General features: G+C 44.2%; 1 protein-coding gene across 1 annotated transcript in view; it reads right to left on the reverse strand.

Moving 5' to 3' along the window:
- LOC107185262 (MAGUK p55 subfamily member 5-A) overlaps positions 1-19,045 on the reverse strand; it is a 68,068-nt gene that overhangs the window by 32,125 nt on the left and 16,898 nt on the right. Inside the window, exons 4-8 of the mRNA XM_015572917.1 lie at positions 17,756-17,813; positions 17,098-17,179; positions 14,980-15,077; positions 13,731-13,863; positions 12,809-12,999 (exon numbers count right to left, since the gene is read on the reverse strand). Coding sequence (XP_015428403.1) covers positions 12,809-12,999; positions 13,731-13,863; positions 14,980-15,077; positions 17,098-17,179; positions 17,756-17,813 — 562 coding nt within the window. The remainder of the gene's footprint in view (positions 1-12,808; positions 13,000-13,730; positions 13,864-14,979; positions 15,078-17,097; positions 17,180-17,755; positions 17,814-19,045) is intronic.

The following is a 19,045-nucleotide window of genomic DNA, read 5'->3' on the forward strand; positions in this document are numbered from 1 at the left end:
ATTTGAAGATCGTGACGAAAACTTGTGACATTTTGAAATTCGTCGTTTTGCAATCGAACGATCGATATCGACTTCTATATCTCGAGGTTCGGGGAACGGTGTTACGGTACACGTCATCGTACGATATTGCGGAAACACATTGATAACTTTCGATTTTGTTGATTCCCGGCTGTTGGGACATTTCTTTTCCTCTGGTTTCCTGAGGCGGACGAACGTCGCGATCGGTAAACAGAAAGGTCGTCCGATAGAATTTCCGCGACCGGTGGACGTCGAATTCCGTTTCTCTAGGAGATCAGTAGGGAGGGGAAAAAAGGAAAGGACAAATCGTTCCTGGGGTCAGAGTTGAGGAGAATTTTATTCGAATAATAGATGGTGAAAAGCAGTATTTAAATGCTTCGTTCTGAGCTTTGAACAGTTAATCAGATTAAATTATTGTTTGCTAAATCGTCATTGGTAATTGGGTCACATAACCTCGTCCTTAATTGGTCTCCACTAGTTTCTAAACCGAGGAAACAGAGTTTAAAGTTTCCGGAGTTTAAAATTAAAGAAGCAGGAAAGTAGTGAAATAATCAAACATACTTTAACTTATTATCAACATAAATTTTTGGTTTGTCTTTGGAGATACAACCATTAAAAATAAAAACTTTCAAAGTTTCCGAGTTAGGATTTAAAATATTTAATATACAATTCCGAGCAGCCTACGAACACTCATCGACGATTTACTGTATTTACCCAGGAGTACCAACTGTGCCACTCAACATGTTAAAAAAAAAATAGCGTACTAAGTTAAACGTTTCCGATGTTTCCCTATCGTCGAGAAGTTTTAACTTCACCACAGAAAAATCCGCTAGATCACACGTTTTATCTAAGTAGGCTGTCGATGACCAAATGTCGATAACCTCTACGAGCAGGTGAGCAGTGTAATTTCATAGATTCAAACCAACGTTTCTTTCTTTACCTGCAACACAGAACCGAGAGGCTGAGCCTGTTCAGGACGCAGAGCCAGCAGGCCCTGCATGATTCGCAGGATGTCCAGTTCACGTCGATCATTCTCGATCGGGCGACACGCTCGTCGCGTGGTACACGAGGGGCGAAATCATCCGTTCCTGATAAAACGTGGCGCGGGTGAACGAACCACGAAAAAAAAACGAGAAAAACACAAAAGGTGGGCCCACGCACAGACACGGGACGAAAAATATGTATTGTTGACACGGGGCGCAACACGGTCCGCGCGTGCACCATCAGAACTGTGGCGCCTGGAATGTCGTTTATCGGTGTCCCCCAAGCACACCTGATATCGAACACACGCTTATCTCACACCTCGTCGTCTCGATTCCCTTCTTTGTGTGTGCACAAGCCGGCTATCTTTCCAAAAGCTAGCGCGCCCGTGTCTGACAGAGTTGGGCAGAATTTTATTCGAATAATGCACAGTGAAAAGCAGCAGTATCTAAGAGTTGCGTCCTGAGCTTTAAACTGATGAACTTTTTTAAAATTGTTATTCAGAGATTTTTTAATAACAATGGTGATTCTTTAGAATGGAACTTTTATACGAAATCTTTTTTCGCATATATAATACATACATATTAAACAGACTTGTTTTTTTTATTTATTTTCAGAGAAATACCTAATTTTTCTTTCACTTCGTGTTAAATAAAAATCGTGCACGAAATCATTCGTATAAAAACAGAATCCGGTGAATGCATATTATTCGAATAAAATCGTGGCCAACTAAGGCCCCGATCCCGTCCCACGTCGATGACTGTCCAGGCTTACGTGCACGCACGTGGCCGATCGAATTCTCTCTCTCTCTCTGTTTGCCAGATAGGCAACACACGGTGTACGTGTGCACACCTGACAGGACAAACAGCAGCAGCATGCTGCCCGATCGGCCGTGCACGCGACAGGCGCAACCCCATCATCGATGAGTCACTATGGTGTGACGAAGAAAAAGGCAAACAGAAAAAAAAAAAGAAGAAAAATCGATCCACGGATAGACCGTGTGACCTTCTTTTAGATCGGTCTCGTTGCACCTGGTATAGTAAGTAGACAATCGAAGGATTTCGAAATGGGAACGCCTTCATCGTTACTGAGCACCACGTGTGGACGACGATGACCACGTCACGATACACGCCTGACGTGATTTCGTTCGTGACGAATATCCAATATGGCCGCCATATTGCGTACAGTGATTCTCTCAGTTAAGCAGTTTCATTAAGCATTTATTAATCGATAGAATTATTTTATTCCTTTTGTTATGAAGGGTATACACGATGTTTCGATTGAAGATTGAAAAATCTGACGAAAAAAAGTTGACGGTGGACGGAGAAGTTGTGGTCGGTCGGGAAAGTCCCGTTTCACTTTCGTCGAGGGAACGAGAGTGAATTTCCCAGTCTGGTTTTAAGAGAGGGGGATGACAGGCTTCCGGGCGTCAGGTGCGTACCCCGAGCGATTCGGTCGACAGGAAACGCAGGTGTACACAGCCGGTGGATCCACCCTACCTGGAGGTCGAACCGACACGCCGGGAGCCCACCGCCGTGAACGTAAAGCCAGTTTCACAGTTAACGATTCGACCATCCCTGGTGAATCATTTCCCAGGTGATCTTCGTTATACAGGGTGTTGCACCTAACGTGAGCAGCTTTAGTATCTTACTTGTTTTTGATTTGCAGAAAATCTATTATAGGTCATTGTATCGGTCTTGATCTCGATTATTATGTCACGGTGATAAAAATATGTTCCGTTTAAACAAAAATCATGACCTTGAAATTTCGATGAATATGAGATTGAGACAAATTTTTGCTTATCAGTATTTGCTCCTTCTAATCAAATATGTATAATACTTTCCATTCAAATTTCTTTTTTGTATCATCAAAAACAAGCGAGATACTGAAAGTGTTCACCTTAGGTGGAACGGCCTGTGTAACACAAATGAACAATCTTCATCGTTGTTCTTTACCGTTTTATTATATTGCAGTGAACAATGTAAACTAACTTCGATGGTCGAATCGTACAAGAAGATACAAGTGTCGACAACGTTCTTTTTAAGAAAGCGAATCCCAGACGATAATGGGACAGGTAGGTCCATGAAAAACTACAAATTACCGTCGACAGACGTGAACCACCGAAGATCGATGACCGTGGAAAGTATGGAAGGGGCTTAAACGTGGCCCCTGGGTCACGACACGACAGCCTGAATTTTGGGGGGCGGAGGGGTTAGGTGGTGGACGAGGGGAACGGATCACAATGGCGTCAGGTACGAGTAAACAGTCGCAGGTAAGCCTCGGCCGTCGGTTTTTCCCGTAACGATTCCATTGAAAAAGGGCACCGTGGCGGTTGGTAATGGTTTTTCCTTCGGCGGATCCTTTGAATCACTTCGGAATATATATCACGAATCTTTCCGTATTGAATATCGTAACAGGTTCGTGGAATTCGCGGCGTGTAACGCGACTCCGGCTACAAAAGGGCGGCGCCGTATTTTGAGAGAGATGGTGAGAGTTCCCCTTGGGAATGGGCGTGCTACCTCGTGAACGTAACATTCCTGAACGTTCGTAAACTTTTACGGAGGATATACCGAATATTGTCTGGCAAACGTTGAATCGTTGTCAGCTGAATAATTGATATTTTTGGGTGTGACTTGTTTCCAAGTAAAGGGAAATTATTCACGTTCCGTGCAGCAGAAGTTCGAGCGTTGAAATGTACGAATTTTTAATTGGCATTGACGGGCTCGAATCGACAGAAAATTCTCGAAAGGTTCGCCGCCCACGCGAATGATCCTCAAAGGACTCGAAACGTTTTGAGGGTGCGGCGGTGAATCCTTGAAGCCGTTCGAACTCTCCTTGAACGCGACGGAGACGCCGTCGAATCGGCATCAAGGTGAAATTGTTTCACGTCCGAGTTTTGGCAATTGTACGATTTTTCTGCCTAGGTGTGGAAACTTGGACGGGGTTACAAGAAGGTGGCAGAATTACGATGGACGAGGAGTCACGATTATCGTGCGATTTCGAAGGTTCGGGTATAATTGTGAGCACGTCGAAAAAGTCAAGGATATCACCAAATTTGTGAACCATCCCAGTGTTCCTACAGTGGGGCAAAAAAGTATTCGTACACCCTTTAAAACAGAACAACTCTTTCAAAATTGGACTAAGTGACTTGGCTTTCTTTGTGAAGTTAGAAGTCCCATTATAATAATAAAATTTCTTGTGCACAATTCTTTATACGTTACGTTCTTACTAAATAAAATAAATAAAATTATATTATTAGGGACACTGGCAGTAATTGGGACATTTACCCTATTTATTATTGTTCGTAATCAGATTTCCTCGAGGGCCAATACACATTCCCTCTCCAATTATAACACTTGTCGACCATTCGCTGGTTGGTCTGATCCTTTCTTTCACAAAAATTTGCCATTGTCCCCGAGACGCTTGGCTCAGGTCGCGAGGGGATTCGCTACCTGGGCGAAAGGAAAGCGCATTGCCGTCGAGCATTACCCATTTTTATTGCTCGTGGTGACTGCACGGTCGTCTAGGACGGAAAGACAAGGACCACGGGACACGGTCGTATAATGAACTTTCAATTAACGTTCGTCGTTCCGAACCTTGACAATAGGTCAGTGGCTCTCAGCCGAACGTGAGCCGCATTGGCTGGGGATTACGCTCGACACGAAACGAATCGAGGACTTTCGGGGGGGAATGGCCGCTCGACCTATTTCACCACCCAGTAAGATTTCGTTTCGAGGGGGTTGATCGTACGGTCGAGTGGATGGAATTCCAATCAATGGACGTCGAGTCGGAATCCATTAGAGCCTTTTCATGGAGGATGGGAGACACTTTCCATGGAGTTCGGGTGTCATGAGCCTCGTTAAATGCTTTTGGCAGAGTTGGGCTGAATTTTATTTGAATAATAGATAGTGAAAAGCAACAGTATCTGAGGGCATCATTCTGAGCTTTAAACAGTTAATGAGATTAAATAATTGTTCAAAAGATTGAAAATAACGAAGTGCTTTTTTTATCCTTTATAAAAAGTCAACTATGTTATCTACTTTTGGCATTTAGTTTGTAGAAGTTTACCGATTTATGGTCCAATATTAATAATATCAAAAAGTGTACTCCCTAGAGTGGAGGTCATCGGTGACCCCCATGGCATCCAACGTATTATTATTATATAGTGGGGTTGGGGAGGAGGATCGTTCAAGCCACGAAGCTCCCAAGTTCGATGTTCTCAGTGATCCCACTCCCCATTCCACTCCTCTCGCATCCATTAAACGTGTCCCCTGATCAGAAAACAGAGTTATGCATCTTCTAAATTGCAACAGCACATTCTGCAGCGTGATCGCCATTTTCCTTCATGGAAACTCTTCAATTTGCAATAAGAATGATCGATATGTGTGTTTCGAGAGGTGAGAAACGAAACGTCCGAAAGTCGAGGTGAGGATAAAAACGGACTCGAGACAAGGCGAGTTTCCAACGAGCCCAGAGAGATCACGGCGCGGCTCTCGTGGAAAGCTGGCGAGCAACACCGATTAAACGGTACGGAAGAGTACACGCGGCCGAGAGACCACTCGATTTCGGAGTTTCAAAAGCGGATATGGAGAGCACGGAACGAAAGCGCCCGCGTTAACGGTTCGAACCACTTTCATGAAGGCCGCGCAAGAGGCCCCAGTGAACGAGGCACTCTCGACACTTCGCGGCACTCTCAAGAGCGCCCCTGCGTGCGTATCAGTTCGGCGTGCGCATCAAAACACGCGAAGCGACTCGCCTGAGAGACGGACAGAGCTAGTTCACCGATATTGTTTGTGAATTTTCGATAGTATACAGGGAGAACCACGGATCGTGATCAGTAGAGATTACTCTGTTATTAACAGTCCGATCGAAAATGTTTTTATCAGGTATAACGTGGTTTCAAGAGAGCTTTAACGTGATTATAGCAAAATTTTTGTCAGCTCTTTTTTTTTCATGATTTTTCTCTTTTATGTCATTGAATGTATAATCGATGCGCAGTCTAGTAATAAAGATAACAGCAGGCTCGAAGGGCAGATGCAAGAAGAATCACGCGCGTGACGAGCGTGATGAATCTCCGAACATGATTAATATATACCGGGCGATTTCTTTCCAATGTTATTCCCGTCGCGTTTCTGCGCATAATGGTGTCAATGGCGAATAAATCTGCCCTCGTTCGACACTTTTAAATGTCGCGCCCGATCGGCTTTTCAACAGCTTGTATCGCGATAACCACTGCTTCTTATCGTTGTGTTACGTAAATAACGCTTGTCTGCTGGCGGAGACGGTGGCTATCTCGCGACTAGATCGTTTGATAACACCTGAAAACACGAGAACGTACCAGGGCTCTTTCGTTACACGAGTGCCGACAAGCACGACGATCGGTGGTTCTTGGAAACCCTTTGATCTAGGGGAAGGAAACTGGGATTTTCTGTGAGTACAGAAAATCAACCTGTTAACAATGATCTATATCGAATGCATTATTCGGAAAAAAAAACCACCAGTGCATTAGGGCACTACGTGGAATGGCAACCATGAATTTAAGATGAGGGACTGTAATTTAAATTGTAAATATTTTGTATAAATACAATTTGCAATTCATCGGTTATTATGATGTATTTGCTGCGTCGATAAGATAAATCTATTATGAGATCAACGAAGCGGGAATGCAGTTTAAATTCGAGACACGTCCACGATCCAGCGTGGAGTTAGAATCACATTGTATAGGGTGTCGAGTTCTTTCTCTGATGTACGGCGATAGAATCGCTGGCAAACGGACTCGTGGAAGTCACCGATGACGAAGAACGCCCCACGAGATATTAATCACAGTAAAATTCATGAGTTGCAGTTCCTGAGTTCCCTATTCCTGAGTTCCGTATTCAAATGTTTCTCATTCTTGAGCTCTCTGTTATTAAGTCCCCTATTCCTAAGTTCCTTATTCGTAAGTCCCCTATTTCTAGGTTCCCCATTCGTATGTTTCCTATTCCTAAGTTCTTTATTGCTAAGTTCATAATTCCTAAGGTCCTTACTACTAAGTACCGTATCCCTAAGCACCCTATTACTAAGTCCCCCATTCCTATATTCCAATTCCCAAGTTCCAAGTGTCAACAATTCCACCATAACCATGAATCATAACTCTCGTTTCACGATTCTCCCCATTCAGGGAGTCTAATTCCAGTTTCAATCAAGCAAATATCCAGCATTCTCTTTTATTAAAATTCCGTCGAGAGCACCTGGCCGAGAGATCGTACGAGCATAATTCCATTCGCGGATTCGCTTCACGGACAGACACAGGGGCCCAGCAGCGCGCGAACCGAAGGATTTAAATGGAGTAGTCGATGGCGGCGGACATGTCGACGTCGATTGCGATCAAACGTGTCACCGGATCGTCGCGGAAATTTCGCGGGCAGATCCTCTGCGGGAACACGAACACGTACGAATGAAAAGGCGTCGAATGACGCGCATAATGCGACCAGACGAACAATAGACCGAGGCGGCGGCGGCGGCGGCCGTGCAGCGTCGATTCGACGATGCCGTCATCCTCGTTACCGCCCTTCCCTCTGCCGCACCGCCTCCCCCTTCGCAACCGCTATCCTTTTCATTCTCTTTTCCTTGTGCGTGCTTTTTATTTTGAAAGCAAGGTGGGGGATACGTGGTCGGAACAGGAAACGCCATGGGAGAGTGAGCAATCGGTATTCCACGGCTGTGTCACGGAGAACCTCCACGAAACGCTATATACACAGCCGAGGAGAACCGGACCTAAGCTACGCGTACGCTACATGTAACCTCTGTACGACGCAACGGTGCAACGTTTCCTTCCATTTTTCACGGATTTTACGTATGGGACAGAAAGAACCGTAGAACTGTCGGGTTGAAGTAGGAACGGAGATTAAAATCGTTTAGAGACCCTAAAGAACGTAATTTTGGCGCCCCCATATACATGCAGTGACTGGCAAAAGATTCTGGTCAGATCAACTTTTCCTTTGGGAAACCTTTTTGGGAGTGAAAGTAATTTTTATGGATAGTACTTGTTGTATAGAGTTTAAGGATAACAATTTTGAGTTTAGGAATCTTTTCCTTGAGAAGTTATGAGGCGAAAAAGGTTGCGACATCTTCTAGCTTGTTCTACACGATTATTGTCCAGGCGTTATACCCGTCACTGGGGGACGTGGAACCTGTCAAACTTTTGTTGTCGAGGCTCGGGCTTTGGGCAAAAAACGAATTAAGGAGGGTGTGAAGCATTCCTCCCTACAGGATTATTGTCCCGCTGCGAACCCAAGTTTGGGACAGTAATCGAGAGGAGTCTATATTTTATAACCTTTTTTGTGACATTACGGTGATTGTTGCATATGATTGATTGTTCATCTCAAAGAAGAAGAAGCGATAAAAATAATACACGTGTACCCGCCTGCTTCGACTTTTCTTGCCGCCTAGCTTGAATAATGGGGATACACTCAGTACTGTACAATAGGGGGACGAATATGTATTCGTAAGATAAGAACGTGGGAATGAACACAGCTACAGTTCCGTGTATCATTAATTATACCCAGAGTATCGTTCCCAATTTCTAAGAACAGTTATTTAAATAAAACTACTAAAAAAAAAAAAACAAATCAAACTTAATAAAACAGAAATACTCACAGAAGGTTCGAATTTATTCGGCCAGGGTTCGAATATACTTAAAATTATTGCTTTCCTTTTTCGAAGTATCTATGAAACGTTCGAAACTAGGATCCAGTTACATTCAAATCTAGGTATTTCTGATATACTTTATCCCATCTCTAGTCGTTGGTTCTCGGGTCGGTACTTCCTTCCGAAGGCGAGGAAGAAGATGATCGATCTATTTCGAGGATGGCATGGCGAGGACAGGAATATTGATGGCCCGACGCGAGAATAGCCGGGGTCTTTTTAAGGCGTGCGCGTCGACGACGTGAAAAAATGTCATACGAGCCTGGACACGCCGCTGCGCGAGCGGGAACGTGAACGGGGGGGAGAAAGGGGCTGTCTCGATATCGATTTCGTGAGCCGCGAATCGATATCCGTGGCTCGGATAACGGACACCAGACCGCGAATCACTGACTCGGTCACGGGGCGTTCGTCACCGTCGTCGTGAAAGTCTTTCTTTTCGACGTGATACGGGATAAGATTGCGATCCCGGCGAAGTGTCTGCTCGCGTGTCGTTATCGAGACTAACCCTCCGTTGATAATTCGTGATTCAAACTAATCAAACATCCTTCGAACTTCTGACGAAATAATCAAACAGTTCGAACGATGTTCGATACGTTCAAACGAGGGAACAGTGATTGAAGAAACGTCCAAACGTGTTTGGACGTATTGCGTTTGGATAAGCGTTCAAACATGTTTGAACGTCTTGTATTTGGAAATAGCATCTAAACAGGTTTGAGCGTCTTATGTTTGGGAACAGTGTCCAAACATCTTCGAAGGTGTTATGTTTGAAAGTGTCTAAACACGTTTGGACAGTTTGTTCGCGGATCCATCTGTAGTCGTGATATTCCGAATATGAATGAATCGTTTATCTTAATCATATACGACACGCGTGATTCGATTATAATATAGTATACAGGGTGACTCATATAATTGGCATCTGCTACTGACTGATTCATTATTACGTAGAATTTCATGAATTAGGTAAACAAAGTTACACTAGCGCCGTCTCGCTCGAATCATTGGACTTCCTCATACGGTATAGATTGGGAAATACATATTTCACTCCATAAACTGAAAATAGAACATTCTTCATCCATGACACTTTTCTCGCGACAGCATATCTTTCTGACGATTTAAATCTGTCGGCTTACAAAAGTGTCACGGTAAGATATTCGAGGTTTCCTATTCGCAAGGCACCTGGTGAACAAACAAATGCTTAACTGGATCACGTTCGCACGAAAAATCAAGAGAGTCCCGGATGAACGTTTCGATTCGGCATTGTCAGCGGACACAAGGAAACCGCGTGCAATTCGGTGTACCGTATTATACGGCTGGCGTTCGATCATCGAGGCGTCAACATCCGTCCGGCTGGGATCAACGTAGGGCTTTCGAAACAGGAAATTCGTTACGCGGAAACGAGGTCCGCAATCTGAAAGGCTTTTGGAGAGATGATGGCTCAGCCGAGAAAAAAAAACACAGGCGACGAGTGTGCCGCCTGGTGGAAGAATCGGGGCGACATGGCGCCCGATCGCGACGGATCCATACCGAAAAAATAAAAAAAAAAATCGTCAACAGCGGATCCCAGGAGAAACCCAATTTCGAGGGTTGGCACACACACGCGACATTTCAAAAAAACTGTGCTGGCACACGCTTACCATCCCCCCTAAAAGTGCTCGTTTTGAGGCATTCAACTACCACCAGCCTGTACTCCCCCGTGTAAACGTGACCCGATGTCAATGGGCGCATTCATTCGCACCTGACCGCCTCCCCTGGCGCCCCGTCTATGAATAACTTGAAGGTAATTTTCTTCTCGCTGGAGAACGGCCACCGAGTGGCTCCGTTTCACTCGCTCGGACACTTCCTTGCTCGTTTTAAAAATAACGAAACAGGACTGAATGTACAATCTCTGGCCAAAAAATTAGGGCTACTCGTAATTTTCAAATTTTTCGTGGTAATCGTCTTTTTTAAATAAAAAGTAGAATAATAAAAAAAATAGGGGAAAATCATCATTGTTTATACGTACTCGGTTACAGAAATGTGAAAAATAAATATTTAGTGAATTAATTAGCGAAAAAGTGCACCACAACAAGAGCATAATTCGGATAGAAAAGCGACGAGGTCTTCCCCCCAGAACACAGAGAGTGGTTGGGAAACGCTGGGATAGAAGCGAGGCGGTGCATCGCGAGGACTGGAAAATGCATTGTTTAGGCGGCACTCACACCAACCGACCGTGGTGGGTGTGTCACGAGCATGAAATACCGGTGAAATGACTACGAAGAAACACGAACTCCGCTGCGAAAGACTGAGTAAAAGATTCTAGTAAACCAAAGATGGGCAAATTCATTACCTAGGTAATGACTTTTGAATAACGATTAAAGGATACAAATCATTAAAACGTGGCAATTAAAATTTTTATAATCAAATAATGCTTCTCGAATGAGTCAAAATTTGGCAAACAATTACACTGTTCGACAATAAGCGTCTCAGATAGATCTTTATGAGCTAAATACGAATTCACAAACCGTTTCTTTTCATCTGGTCCAGTTTTTGAAAAAATTAAATTTGAAAAAAATTGCAAATTCTCAAATTTGGAGCTGCGTTGTGATTTTACAGTAATAGTTATTTTTACACGAATTAATTCTCTGGAGTCTTGCGAACAAAATGATATATTTTATCTCATTGACTGTTCACAGCTCAGAACGATGGAGTAGATACAGCTTTTCACTATTTATTATTCGAATAAAATTGTGCCCAACTCTGTGCAACAAATCGCAGTCCAGTTGTCTATTCCATTCGTTTGATTAGTTTCTAGGTTATTTGTACCGATTTCGAGACAACGATTACCCAATTCAAGGCCCAAAACAGAGTGTCGCCCCTTCGATCGGCATACCGATGTCCGAACAAGTATAAAAACGAGTACGAAACAGACAAGGTTCAAGGATCTCGTTGAACTCATAATCCGAAGGAGCTCTCCTCGATCGTCCAGCGATAAAATTCCCGAATAAAAACTCAGCCGAGGAGTCCCCGTGGCCTCGCATTATACAGTATTCCATTAGCGTTATTATCCTTATTGCGTTATAATCGCGGAGCCTGCCAACCGAGCAGCGGAGTAGATTAATCCTCCACTCTGAAATTCTATTAAAAACGGTCGTTGGGCCCTCTGGACGGTCGCCTCGGCTCCCTAGAGGTCGACTATGCTAAATTATGTTTCCCTCGATAACAGAGATTCCTGACGGTCCCGCACGTTACCAAAGACGCTTCACGCGACATCTAACGGTCACTTGCGGAATATCCGTGCACACACATATGGGGAAACCAATAGGCGGGGTCCCTAGCGTGCGGGTAACTGCGAGATCTACATACCTACGATCCTTTTCGAACCAGGATCGAATCAACGATGTTCGATCTGACGCGTAACTTCCGGGAAAAGTATAATCAAGGCGATAATTATTGCAGCTAGAGGATTAGAATCGGTAGCGAGAAGAGTTCAGAGTGATCGCTTCGATTTGAAGGATCTGTTATTTTCTAGGGGAAAAAGCAGTGCAGGAGAAGGGCCTCCTATCAGTTGGTCTCTGGAATCAACATTCGATTTAAAATTTATTTCGGTACTTGAAATAAATTTACCAAGTCGTAGGAGGCCTTTTTCCTACGCCACATTTTCCCCTAGCGGAAGCTGAATGATTTAAGTACCGTAACAAAAATTTTCCGTAAAATCAATATCGTAGACAAGACCAACAGGCCTCTATTAACTAAATAGCATCATATATTTTCGATTCTTAATAACCTTTAAAAAAAATGAAATAACGCGTGTCTGACTACATACTGCCTTTTTCACTGTGGCAGCCCACGTGGACCCAACGAATATTCCCAGAAAAGTGGCGCCAAATTCAAACGAAGTATCCTAACCCTTACAATATCGTGAGTACACACTGCCCAAAAATCGAGGATCTACGTGTGAACGCAGCTCGCGTAAATTCTCCTAAAATCTAATAGAACAGGTCTATATACCGTCTATCGATCAAATTGACGGTAAAACCCTTACGAATCTTCCCACGCCCCAAACGGAACCGACACGACGGGCGACAAAGTGTGCCCCGAAGGAGAAGGTGTATGTACGTAAAGTGAGAATTTCGGTACTACTCGCCTGCAAATGGGTTTCTGGTCGTCACGTTCGTCCGGTTGGTTCAGGAAATTGCCGTCGTTCACCGCCGAAGACGTCGATCCCCGCGGCGACCTTGGCCCGCCCTCCGGTTCCCCGATCAGCACCTCCGTTTGCCCATTCTGGAATGGACTGCTCGCGCGTCGTTCCCCGGCTCTTCCGCCTTGGACCGGTGTCTGGAACCGATGAATCACACGGGGATTGGTCCAAACACGATTCGTCCCACTGAACAACTCCCATCCGTCGCGAATGAACCAGCGAACAAACGTGCTGTTCCTTCACATTGAACCGCCCGAGGCGACGATTCTTCCCGACGATCGAAACTTTAACACGACCGAACCGTGAATCTGCCGTAATTCCCGAGGTGACATTTTCGTTGATTTATCGTAAAACTTCGCCTGGTCGTCGCCACGGGGCCGCGGGTATTAATTACGGAGGAATGAAGTAGGCACCGCGGTAATATACCGGACAACGAATCGCGATTCCGGGAAATGTTTGCGCTTGCTTCACGCTCAAGCAATCGCGCCGACGCCGCTACGGTTTACATAAGCGGCGAAGGAGAAATCATTTTTATCGCGGAAGGTGCAAAGAGATAGACACACGGGAGCCTTACTTTCAAGGATATTAACACTTCGATGTTGGATGAAACATGTCGTTTCGAGAATAAAAGCTGAGAGCGATTTACGTAAGTACGGTAAAATTTGAATTAGTGTACCTATAGTACCAAGTTTTACCATAGTACGTTTTTCTTGCATAAGGACTAGAATGGTAAAGAACAGTAAAAAATCGCTGTTCTTATATGCAAAGATTGACAAATAAAAGTTAAGTAATAGTTGTGAAACATTTTTAGTGATGAAGGGAAATTGACGTTTTCCCAGAGGGATAATAGGAAGTCGTTCCGACTAACCAAAAGATTCGTTTCCTCGGGGCAGCTCTGCTGCTTCTCGAGCGCGTCCTTCCCGTCCTTCGAGTCCTTTCGGAGGCTCTTCGGGATCGTGCCGTTGCTGAGCTTCGCGGCGATGGCGTTCGAGCACGGCTCCCTGGGGGACAGAAACGGACGGACACACCTTAACGTGGCTAAATTTTCGGACGTTCGTGACAATAATCGGTGTTCATCTGAACTTTACTGTCGCGCTCTACTCCTGCAACTTGTTTTCAGTGACTATCATTGCAGTCGATGTAATAAGGTACGGTCTATCATACATTTTTGCCCTTTAAAATATTACAGTAAATCGTCGATAATTGTTCAAAGGTTTCTTAGCACTGACAAGATGAAAACCAGGTGTAACGCTAATGTTTTTAATGTGGTTTAGCACAGTAATAGAGCCTGGTATTCTGCAGCCAATGATACTTGTTTCAAATGCGTATGTTTATGAAACATTTAATGTTCAGTGACAAGAAGCCTTCGAACACTCATCGATGATTTACTGTCTAATCATCTTTAAAACGGTTAGATTAATCGGATGTCCAGGTAGACTGCACCTTCGGACGATTGGCGTGGCACATTCGCTTCTGACACGCCGATGGTCCCACCGGAACAAACACAACGCTGGTATGCGCGGTTGCAACGCGCGATGGGGTATCAATCACGCCAATCGCTATTCCTCGCATCCGGCCTGTAATTGCACTTCCCATCGGTTTGCACCGCGAATTTTTCGCGTTTCACCGTACGGTTTGCAAACAATAGTCGATTCCATTAGCGTGGAACGTTTTAAGACGGTCACACTCTCGCCGGTCATCGGTGACCGTCATGGCAATCAACACGCTAAAACCCTTCATTGCCCTAACTTTGACATTACGTAGATACTAGTTTTACCATTATTCAACATCATTTAAAAAAATAGTTTAATACATTGAATTTGATGAATGAATTGTGAATTAACTAAACTTTATTCATCGATTCGACATATTAAATAATGAATACAAATAAAGACTTATACTTTCGTTGAATTAATACAAAAAATTAATTTCTTAAAGTGCCAGTAATGGGGTCTCTTGTCCTATTTCCAATCAAAAAAAAAAAATAGCTCTGCAATTAATGTTCCTGGAAACGAGAGAATAATTCCTGGCCAACGGACCAGTTGAACGCTTCGTGGATAGAGGTCGTCGGGCGCGAAAAGAGCTCAAAGAACAGTCAAGAATGAAATGGCACTTACTTGTCGGCGAGCGTCACGGTAATTTGGTTGCCAGTCACATTTTTGCCCGCGCTTTCCCCGCTCGTGGACGCGGCTGCGGCGGCGGCGGACTCGTTGATCTGCACAGAACACCGAGGGCACACGAAACGATCAGAGACTGAGCAGCAGCGGCATTTGGCAAACGGTCGCGCTTGGGGACAAAGGGATGGGATCCACCACCGGCCGAGGAAAAAGACTCATGATCGATGTACTCTTTCATCGCCGGTTCCCGCGCCTTGCACCGACCGACATAACACATATGCACCGAAAAAGTAGCAAGTATAGAGAGGCAGACAGATAGAGAGGAAAATATCAGAGGAAAACGTTTTCTTTTTTTTTTTTCGAGCACAACCTGTGGAATACGTCGCCAGAGTGGACTGTTTCAGAAATCCAGCGGGACTGAAGTCGAAGGTGGTGGGTGCGAAATGTTTATTATTTTTTTAACACTAGAACTACCGACGATAAACGTGAAAAATTTTGGAAAATTTAGAATTTTAATTTCTTCACTTTTATATCGTAATAAAAGGTGCAAAAGATCTGAGAAAATGTATTGTCATAAGATATCCAATTTTAGGTCTGAAGCGCCTTTAAGCCGTCTTCAAGGCATCATTGAGCGTTATCTGCTATCCGAGATTTGATCCCGTCCCTACGTGTAAGCAGCCTCCTTGACGATCTTCCTTCCCCCGACCGACCGATCCTTGCCGTCCTCACTAAGAAATGCCATCGATTTGCTCATCAGAATGTCCGATAGATCACTGCGCACGCCGACAGAATAGGAACTAATTGTATTGAATACAATGGATAAGCGATCGACAGTTTACTTCGTCGTGAGTCTTGTCATTGTCCTTTACGAGGAACTCGAGAGTCGTTCGAATCCTCACGCGCGAATCGATCGATCGATCGAGGTTGCATCAAGTCCCCAGATAACACGTGATGCCCAATGACGCCTTGAAGACGGCTTAAAAACGCCTTAGACCTGAAATAGCCGTAAAATGGGCGTTTTTAAGGCGTCATGTGCTATTTGGAACGTTTATCAATTTTATCATTTGATAAGTGGACCTCTCATCGACAGATCAGACCTGCAAAGATGTCTTATACAGAATTGATAAAAAAAATCTTCGTGCATCCTTTGAAACTGAATAACTTCAAGGTGGTTAGTCGATCGGTTACGAGATACTGGGTGTCTCAAAAGGGCGTTTTGTAAAGTGATTTGAAACAGTTTTTTCCTCATAGAAAATATTCTCCGAGGCTTTGTTAACGAGATATCAACGGAAAACTCCGATGAATCGGTTACCAACCGATTCGCGTGTTTCCACGGGATGATTACGTAAAACGTTGTTGATCTTAAAGTGAAAGGCCAATGGAGAGGTCTTCTTCTTACGAACCGATCGAGAGACGCCTCTGGAAAAGCTAGGCTTCTAAAGCCGCGTTTACACTAGGCAACTTTTGGTCGATCGACGTGAACTCGTTCAAAGTCGCCCGTGTAAACAGGATTTGAACCAAGTCGAAGCGACTTTTAGTCGACCGTTGGTGTACTTTTGGTTGAACAACCCGATGGTTTCAACTGCAGTTGACCGTGTAAACACACCGTGAAATCGTCGTTGACGAGCGACTGAAAGATCGCTCTGAGACGGACGGAAATGTCGAAATTAGATTGGAATTCGCAGAATGTAAATACATTTACAGACAGAAGTAATACATACAAGCATTTAAATTTACAAAAAACCGGATAAATAATAAAAGAAATGGATCTAGATGGATAAACCGTTGCTAATGTGAATGACAAAATTAAATCCATACGGATAATTTACTGCCGATTATTAATTTACTCTAACTCACCAACGATGTTTTTTTTTCTGTTAATTTTCCCAATGACGCGTTAAAGATGGCTTAAAGTCGTCTTAGACCTAAAATGGACGTCTTCAAGGCGTCATATCTGAGTTATTAACCAGCTTAACAGATAAAAAAAGTCAGACGACGAAGCCTTCTATAGTGTAAACCTTTTAGTCGAGCACGATTTCAAGTCAATCGACTCGATTGGCCTATCAAAAGTTGCCTAGTGTAAACGCCGCTTAACAGATCGTCGCTGGACTTGCTTACCTCTTGGTGCAGGATCGCTTGAATATCGCGGGGCTGGATCTTCCAATGGGACGCTAGCCTCTGAAGCCTTTCTTCGGCCCGCCTGAAACCAACAAACGTGTCCTAACGTTATGAATGCTCATTGGGGACTGACTTAAGCCTGGTGTAAACAGCTAAAAATGAACGAATTTATGGGAATTTATTGCGAAGAATATATTAAACCAATCTCTTTGAAACTTTGAGAATATTTTACTATACAATTGAACTTATATTTATGTTTGTATGTAATCTATAGACTAAATAAAATCATGTTTCCTTTTAGCTGTTGCTTTTTCCGTTTAGATACGGTGTTACAATCTCTCTTGGGTAGGGACAAAAATTAACAAACGAGTGATTTTAAAGAAAGTCTTATTTTAAAAAGCTAGTATAATATATTCTAAGTATTAAAGTCTGTTTCTCGTCATTTAATAATTTTCCCAATAATTCTACAGAATTTAAAAGCTACAGACTGAAAAAGACAAACTGTTACGTTTGTCCCTGATCACCTTTATTTACCATAATATACAGAAACCTACGATCATGTAAATAGAAATGTGTCACTATCGATAAAATAAGAAACACCAGACCAGCAAATTATATTATAATATAAACAATATATTACAATGAATAGGATAATTACCTTTCGACAGCGATGACCCAAGCTTTCCGCACCCGACCAGCCTTGAAGCCGTCCAACTCTGCACATGGAACAACATCGAACTAAATTAATCGCACAGAATCGTATGCGCATAACAATCTTGTATACACAATCAGAACAATAAAAACACCCTCGAAAAACATCGATCAATCTCCTTCCCATTTCGAACCTCTGCCGTTCCCAACGGAACCGCCATTCTCCTCCTCCTCCTCCTCATCGTCTATGAACTTAATGGCGGACAAATCGAAATGTTTCGCGACGTCGTCCACGTCCCGTTCCTCGTCGTCGGTCATAAATTCGATGGATTTCGACGGATCCTCGTCCACGGACTCGTCGACGACGAACGTTTGACCGTCGATCCCCGTACGGGACGAGCAACCGCACAGGATCATCTTACGGAAGAACCTCGGCATCCTATCGCGAGGCGTCCCCAGACGTCACTGTTTATCCAAACGTTCCTTGTACCCTTCGATCGATCTCATGTCCACGGGACAGAAACGGTCGATGGATACTGTGGTCCACGGGACAGAAACGGTCGATCGATACTGTGGTCCACGGGACAGAAACGGTCGATCGATACTGTGGTCCACGGGACAGAAACGGTCGATCGATACTGTGGTCCACGGGACAGAAACGGTCGATCGATACTGTGGTCCACGGGACAGAAACGGTCGATTGATACTGTAGTACACGGGACAGAAACGGTCGATCGATACTATAGTACACGGGGCAGAAACGGTCGATCGATTCCGTGGTACACGGGACAGAAACGGTCGATCGATACTGTAGTACACGGGACAGAAACGGTCGATCGATTCCGTGGTACACGGGACAAAAACGGTCGATCGATTCCGTGGTACACGGGACAGAAACGGTCGGTCGATCTCGTGGTACACGGGACAGAAACGGTCACGTTTCGACAACAAACTGTCACGATTGAAGCTTCACGGAATGGAACGTTCTTCGGCGATCTCGCGACCAAACTTTTCGCGTAAACTATCACGATATTCCACTGTCTCAATCCCTCTAGAAATCACTGTAGAAACTGTGTCGTGCACAAAGAGAGTTACGGGGTGGTGCAGTGCACTCGGAAAAAGCTGTTGGCGAAACTCTGTCCGAAACAACGACGACAAGGAGGAGTAAGACGGTACACAAGATGTTCGCGCGCGCACGTGTCGCCGGGACCATAGAAAATAAACTCTCGAACCGGGGCCAGGAATGGATGGCACGACGACGCGCCTCCAACCAAGGGGTTTATATTTGGAACCGCTC

This window comes from Dufourea novaeangliae, unplaced genomic scaffold, assembly GCF_001272555.1.
Source record: "Dufourea novaeangliae isolate 0120121106 unplaced genomic scaffold, ASM127255v1 scaffold55, whole genome shotgun sequence".
NCBI classification, from domain to species: domain Eukaryota; kingdom Metazoa; phylum Arthropoda; class Insecta; order Hymenoptera; family Halictidae; genus Dufourea; species Dufourea novaeangliae.